At 40.3% G+C, this 7,588-nt stretch overlaps 1 protein-coding gene across 1 annotated transcript; it reads right to left on the bottom strand.

Moving 5' to 3' along the window:
* Nucleotides 1-304: 304 nt before the first annotated feature.
* On the bottom strand, nt 305-7,323 carry ppa1b (inorganic pyrophosphatase 1b). The gene is made up of 11 exons (XM_085369203.1): nt 7,202-7,323; nt 6,375-6,439; nt 5,958-6,011; nt 2,020-2,139; nt 1,844-1,930; nt 1,599-1,725; nt 1,391-1,518; nt 1,096-1,181; nt 905-980; nt 751-790; nt 305-672 (listed from the first exon to the last, which is right to left on the bottom strand). Exons 1-11 carry the CDS (start codon nt 7,260-7,262, stop codon nt 641-643), a joined length of 876 nt encoding a protein of 291 aa, XP_085225329.1. The 5' UTR covers nt 7,263-7,323; the 3' UTR covers nt 305-640.
* Nucleotides 7,324-7,588: the final 265 nt, after the last annotated feature.

Genomic DNA, 7,588 nt, shown 5'->3' with positions numbered 1-7,588 from the left:
CAATCCAGTGGTGGCATGCCCAGTTATTGCATATAAACATAAATAACAATAAAGCCCATGTTCTAAACCAGTCGTTCTCAATCTTTTGTTACATCGCTTCAGAAGCCAGATCCCAATTTAAAAAAAAAAAAAAAAAGAAAGAAAAAGAAAAGCAGTACTCTTAAAAAATAAATAAATGAAAATTTTAAAAAACTGTGTCAGCTCCATCTTTCCATGATCATCAGGTGACTATAACACCCTACAGTTTGAGAACCACTGGTCTAAACTAAATACTAATGACTCCACTCAAACTCACACGTTCACGTTCAGAAGCTTTATTAAAGCAGTTCGGTCTCAGACAGGACACGCGCATCTACTAGGCACAGTGCCTGCACTTTGTTCATTACAGCACATCTCCAAAGAGATTACTTTTTTTTTTTTTAAATAAGCGAAAAATCATTGGTCATGACACAAGTGCTCTCTTTCTCTACAGTATCATTACTATTGATCAATAGTATCGCTATTCTTCTCCATCTACAAGGAGATGGGTAAACCCAGACCCCACCACCCATCATCCCATTGGTTCCTAATCCAAGTAGGTCTTCAAATATTCCTGTGAGAGATGAGCTTTCCTCCTGGTCCACTTGAAGAAGGTCCTCTTTTACTTCCTCTCATAGTAGAACCATTTATCAACTGCGAATGAAAATAATAGTGTAAATCTCAAATCGCTACACTCAACCTCAGAATCATAACAATTATATGAAATGTTACCTGACGAGGGGACAGGGTCTTCCTTTCCACACGGGCATGTCTTTAGAAAGAGAAGAAAAAAAATAGAAAGAAAGAAAGAAACATCCATCAAAGAGACCCAAATTTGAAATTTCTGATGTTATATTGCAAAATCTGGCAGGGATAGAAGTCTTACCTCACCAACAGCAGCAGTAGCCTCATCTGCAGAGCAGCAGAAAGGGCTGTCGCCAGCTGAGACACATGTGTTTTTGCTGTTTTGTTTGATAATATAGAGATTTATAGTAAGTATGACTACTTATATTCAAGAAATTATTGGCTGCAAGTTTGCATTTCTTCTAAAAGCAGCTGATAAAAGTCAGAGTTTACCAGTTCAGTTCACCAGCGCTAGCCTTTTGGGAAATGAGGGCTTTCCAAAAGTTGTGAGTGCTCTTGATTACTTCAATGGCAAAGTCCTGAAACATAAAACAGCAACTACATATGAGTGTAGGACTTTTAATAGTAATTATAAAGTAATCAAAGCTTTTATAACTGAACATGCAGGAACTAATTTGACAGTTCCTTGAACTGTTTTATAACTGAATGCTGAGTTTGACAAAGAAGGAAATGCTGACAAAGTGTTTAAAAAATGACTGGTTGGCTAAATGAGATGTTAGGTGGAGACCTTGTCTTTGAACTCCTCATTGAAAGCAAACTGGTTTTCTGGTTTCCCATCTGGTACTTTGTACCTCCTGAACCATTCAACTGTGGCCTCCAGGTAGCCAGGTTTCAGGCGCCGGACATCACCGATGTCTAATGATGGACAACATCGTCGTCATAAGTTCATGACGCTAATGCAGAAAAACGAAAACTGAGAAATCTGAGGCACTTACTGTTAAACTCGCTGGCCTCGGGGTCATCAACATTGATTGCAATCACTTTCCAATCTGTTTCACCCTCGTCGATCATGGCCAGGATGCCAAGGACTTTCACTTTGATTACTTCACCACGGGAGCACACCTACACAGGACATTCCAGCTCATGGTTAATTTTCAGTAACAAAGAAGAAATCACATAATTGGCAGTATTATTCATTTATGAAATGAAACAATCACAAAATCATCAGCGTGCACTGCACCTTACTGCCGATCTCACAGACATCTATGGGATCATTGTCACCGCAGCAGCCAGTGTCTCCATCTTTATGTGCCGGATCTTCCCACGTCTAAGACATGAAAGCAGGAAGTTAAATCACTCACTGTTCAAGCAATCTACTAATGTGGATACTTCAGCTCTTTTGAACAAAATACTGACCTGAGGAATGGCTCCGTAGTTCCATATGTAGCCTTTATGTGGGAAAACATTGGCAACATAGCGCAGCTTGCCCTTCTTAACGTCCTGCTTTATTGGATTCAAGAGGTCTTTTGTAGCAATCTGAAAGAAATTTTTAATGCAGTTAATATTAAGTTCATTCCTGGTAAATGGCATGCACTTGTAACTTAATGTTACATGCACAGCTAGAAACAATAATTCTTCATACAACTATCAAAATTGGGAAACAATGCATTAGCCACAGTAAATACACTGTGGAATAAGCTCAAACCAAATCTTCCAAGATCTGGGGCCCGTTCTTCGTACCTCGCTAAGTAGGTTAGCCGGATTAGATTGTTGACGATTTCGCGTGATCCTGGATCAGTCGGTTCCCCGAAGCTCATCCGGGACTTGCTGTCATAGCAACAGAGCCGTAAGCGTAAACCTGCTCGGGAGCAGGTTTACTTTATGTAAACAGGATTAGATCGCGGCCACGCAGGTATGTCCGCTTCATTTATACGAAAGCAACAGCGATAAATAAATAACATCAATGTAACTGAAGATAATGCAGCACTTGATCCTTTTATTGATGTCACACAGATACATACAGGTCATTTCCTAAAAAAGGGAAATGTACTATTAACATCCTATTACATGTATGTGATTATTACAGATGTAAGTCATATTTCAGAGTAGTAATTGTAAATTACTTCGTGTAATCAAGATGAGAGACCACGGCTATAAAAGCGAAGGTGGATTTGGGAAGTCTGTCGCAGCCATGTCCTGTCCGTTTACGCGACCAACCCATTGCGGAAGGTGCAAGATTGATAAGGAGAGTCCTCAGAATTCAGCGTATATTGCGGGACAGACAGGATCCTTTAGCTCAGCGCGACAGTGTGCTCATAGAGAGATATCGATATTCCCGTGAGGGTATTATTCACTTAACCAACTTGTTGACGAGGGGGTGCAGGACCACCACCTGTCTTTTTTTGCTCTGCCCTTTTCTTGGTTGCTGTTATAAACAAACAAACAGATTATTTCAGGGTCTCTTTCCAAGAGACGAAAAGCAATATAAGTGATAAATATTACCATTCTATAGAATATTCTTATATTTCACTTTTACTTGTTCCCATGTTCTAGTGGGTCCTGTTGTGGCTCTAATGTGAAAGAGGATATAATATAACAATATAATATAATGTAATATAATATTGGATAATATAGTGTGATATGATAAATCTACCCTACCGCCTACTGGTGTTGGCCAGAGGGGCCGATGGCACGATATGGCAGCCTGGCTTCTGTCAGTCTGTCCCAGGGCAGCTGTGGCTACAACCGTAGCTGCCTCCACCAGTGTGTGAATGTGAGAGTGAATGAATAGTGGCATTGTAAAGCGCTTTGGGTGCCTTGAAAAGCGCTATATAAATCCAATATATTATTATTATTATTAAATTACTTACGAGTTTAATTTGTCAGCAACTTTCTGCCAGCCCTCTCTCCTTGCTTTTGCAGCCTTTGCAGTGTTCCCTTGCGTTCTGATTAAACTCTGAAACTCCTGAAATCCCTCACTCAAGAGTTCTTGCTCTGCTGCCGAAAAATACCGAGCCGAGCGCGCTCCTTCGACATTTTCGCCGACCAATCAGAGGGTTGCCGATCAATGTTTCTACTATCGATGCGTAGCCCCTTTTACGACACCCAGTGATGTCACATTACTGCGTCCAGCTGTAGTAATCGTCAACAGCAGGTGTGTTCGGGGAACCGGATTAGCGAGCTCACGGTTAGCGCGATGATTTGATCTTGGATGTGTCATTTGATCTTGGATGTAGTAAGCGACGTACGAAGAACGGGCCCCTGATGCAGAATTCAGAGAGTTCATCACAGTGCAAAAAGTAACTAATGATGACAACACTCAGCATTTAAGATTAAATTTTCCCTAAGACAAGATTCTGGTAAAGATGTTTGCAACCAGAGTTCCTGTGGTGAAAATCTGGAGTAATGAGGGCGACTTTCAAGAGGCTTAGGAGATTCTTCTGCAGGGAACAGAAGAAAGCAGCTGGCAAATAAAGATGTAGGGGAAATATTCTGTAAATGCTGAATGACAGCAAGTTAATGAAATGCTACAGATTAACTGGTGCACAGATAATGTCCGCGGTGGAGCTCATTAGAGATGCGCTCACATCTCTAGCCCAAGGGAAAAACGTTTTAACGGCAGAAATTACAGCGATCGTAACACTCAAACATTTGGCAAGTGGAAAAATATAACAGTGCAGCAACAATGACTTCACACTGTCACAGTGGAGTGAGCGCACAAACATTTACAGCACTGTCACAGACTACATCACAGATACTGTTGCAGTCTCATATTATGAAGCAGCTCATTGAGTTCCTGTTTCTCTTTATTCTTTATCTTTTCTTCATCTTCAAGTTGCTTCCATACGTTTTTCGGCGCTTAACTACTCCCGCAGTTTTTGTGCCATTTTCACCGTTCAAATCTTAAAGAATTCTGCTCTTTCCAGCTATGACTTTTGGTGCTCATAACTTCTATACTTTTTGAGATATTGAATTTTTTTTGCCCATTTCTGCCATATTATCAGTGGCCTCACTGATTTTCCTTGCCGGGTTGACCTGTGTTTTAGCTCAGTGAGATGAGCATCCGTTCTCAGACTGGGAGGCCTGGGTTCAAATCCCGCTTATGGCAACATTTCTTTCAGTTACCAATTCAACTTATTTAACTCTTTTCAACACAAATTTCAGCTTTTTCAGCTGTTTTCAGCAAAAACCTCTTTTCAGCAGAACTTCTGATTCACCTCTTCTGCAAAATTTTCAGCCTTTTCACCTCTTATTAGCACAAATCTCAGCCGTTTTCAGAAGAAAAAAAAAACTATTTTGAGCAGAACTTCTGCTGATTCATCTCTTTTCAGCGCATCTTTTTGCTTCTTTACCTCTTTTCAGCAGAAATTCTACTGATTCACCTCTTTTCTGCAAAATTTTTAGCCTTTTCACCTCTTATCAGCACAATTCTCAGCAGCTTCTGCTCATTTCAGCAGAATTGTCAGTCTCTCCACCTCTTCTTTGTGAGAATGAGTTTGGCTCAGTGAGATGAGTAGCTGCCTTGAGACCAGAAGGGCCAGGTTCGAATCCTGCTCAGGGCAACGTTTTTTTTCTTCAACTTTTTTCAGCAGACATCTTCAGCGTTAAGGCATCCACACAGCATTTTCGCAGGAAATGCAAATTTTTCTAGTTACTGTATTGAAATGACTAGCACAGAAAATTAACAAGTAAACTACAAGTGATGCAGTGAAAAAAAAACCTCTTTCCTGATTTCTTTTCTCCTTTTGCATATTTGTCACATCTCCATTTTTCAGATCATCAAATAAATGTGATTATTAGACAACGATAAGCTGAGTAATTATAAAATGCAGTTTTTGAATGATTTCATCTATTAAGGGAACAAAGCTATCCAAACCTACATGGCCCTGTGAGAAAAAGTAATCACCACCTAAACCTCATAACTGATAGTGCCACCATTGGTAACAAGAACTGCAATCAAATGATTGTGATAACTGGTAATGAGCCCTAAATATCGCTATGGAGCAATCTTCAGTCTCGAGACTTGAGTGACAAAACATTTCTCCCACTGTCCTTGTCAAGGGAGAACTGAAGTTGCCCCTTCTCACAAAGAACAGGAGTCTACTAATGGAAAAATTATATCGGCTGGACTATTACCTGCACTATTCTATTGGTTCCAACAGGTATTGCACAGACTTTGTACTAGACTAAAAAGCACGTAATATCTTATCTGCATTCTCACACACACCGATGTCAGGGCTGCACTCAGTAAGTGAAAACACCTCAAAAGTATATATATTTTTTGTTTGTTTTCCTTCTTGTGTCAATCAACTGCACCTTCAGAAAGAATGCATTTTGCGCAGCACCAGTCTTACCTCCATTTTTGCATTTGTCCATCTTGGCACTTCAACAACCATGTGAAAGATGTTCTGAAAAACAGAGAGAAAGAAATCTATTGAACTGTCTTTAAGTTATTTTAAGTTTGTTTTTTTTCATTCATACTTAAGCGAGACAATTCTAAACTTTTTATCATCCATTCAAGCTCATGCTCAGGTATTGCTTCAATTAACTGCTGCTGGCAGATAAGATAAATAATCTACAGTAATCACAAAAGGTATTGACACAGCACTGAGGACATGGAGTAAAGGCCACTGCCTTGCAAATCGATTATTGGCTCACTACTACAGAAAAAAAAGCAGCTGAACATCACTGCCTGTGCTGCAGGGGAAATTTATCTTGAGGGCTGATCTTATAAATGCACAAATATTTACACACGTAACAAGGTGGCTTACCTGGCCTTCGTCAGCATACATAGGTATGTCATGAAATGGTGAGATGTACTTCCCTTCAGCATTTTCTGCAACAAAGATTAAACATTGTATGAATACGGCAGGCAAATACCAACTGCACGCAGCATTCACCTGAATGAAGTCATTCATATCGTGCTCGGAGGCCCCTGCTTGCAAAGGCTGGACTCTGCCGTGCATACTTAACCGGAGCTTATTTTGCCCTTACTTCTTTACTGCAGCTGGTATGAACGTGCTTTAATGAAAAACCTGCAGTAATCTAGCCATAAAAACTGTAAACTGTGAGACAACAACAACACTAGATTATAATGTGATGACAGTCAAAGCCCTTGCTGAAATTACTAAATACACTTTGACCCACAATAAATAAGAGCGGGGGTTGTAATAAATCAATGAGGGCGTAGTCCCACCATCTCCAAGGATTTATGATGCCTGCAGGTAATTTAGCATCGTGCGAAAGTTAGCCAAAAGCAACTTCCTTCTCCCATGTACAAACAGGTAGGTCGCCGATCAGGTATAGCCACTTCATGTCAGATCCATCATTATTTCACAGGGCAAAACCTAAAGGACCGGTTAGGCCAGGTTATTGGACTCGAGAGGAGATTTACTATCGGTTTTAAAACATTCTATTAATTCCTTTTGCAAGGATATATGTAAATACACACACTTCACTGATATGACTGAAGGGAACGTGCAAAACAAATGAATAAGTGACACGTGGGAGGTTGCGACTAGCCGGTGGCATTTGAAGAAAGTCCTAAAAGTAGAGAATAAAGACGAAACGTTATTACTTGTGCTTATTTCCTACTTACTGAAAAACAAGCGGTAGCTCAGGGAGTTCGGGTTTCCCCTCTCTTCTACTGAGAAGCTCATGTTGTCGTTCGGCTTTCTGTTTCACGCTGGATTTGGGTGAAGGATGGCGTCGGAAGAGTCTGCGCAGGGCTCTCGCGCTGGGTTGTCAGTCACCGAGGGCACCGCGCATGCGTACTTAGCCAATGATGCCTTTATAGGCGATTGGAAATATTAGCTTCAACAGAAAAAATAATTCTCCCATTGAACTTCATTACTAGTAATAACCACCAAGCTAGAACTTTATTTGTGAACATCAGTGCTAACAATATTATCCATTATCCACGATACATGTGTACTAAAGGTTGAGAGTTTATACAAAAACTAAGAGGAAAAAACATATATAAGAC

This window comes from Diplotaxodon limnothrissa, linkage group LG13, assembly GCF_057381915.1.
Source record: "Diplotaxodon limnothrissa isolate DT_005_m linkage group LG13, D_limnothrissa_male_GT1.1, whole genome shotgun sequence".
In the NCBI taxonomy this organism is placed as follows: domain Eukaryota; kingdom Metazoa; phylum Chordata; class Actinopteri; order Cichliformes; family Cichlidae; genus Diplotaxodon; species Diplotaxodon limnothrissa.
This window is presented reverse-complemented; position numbering and strand designations above follow the sequence as displayed.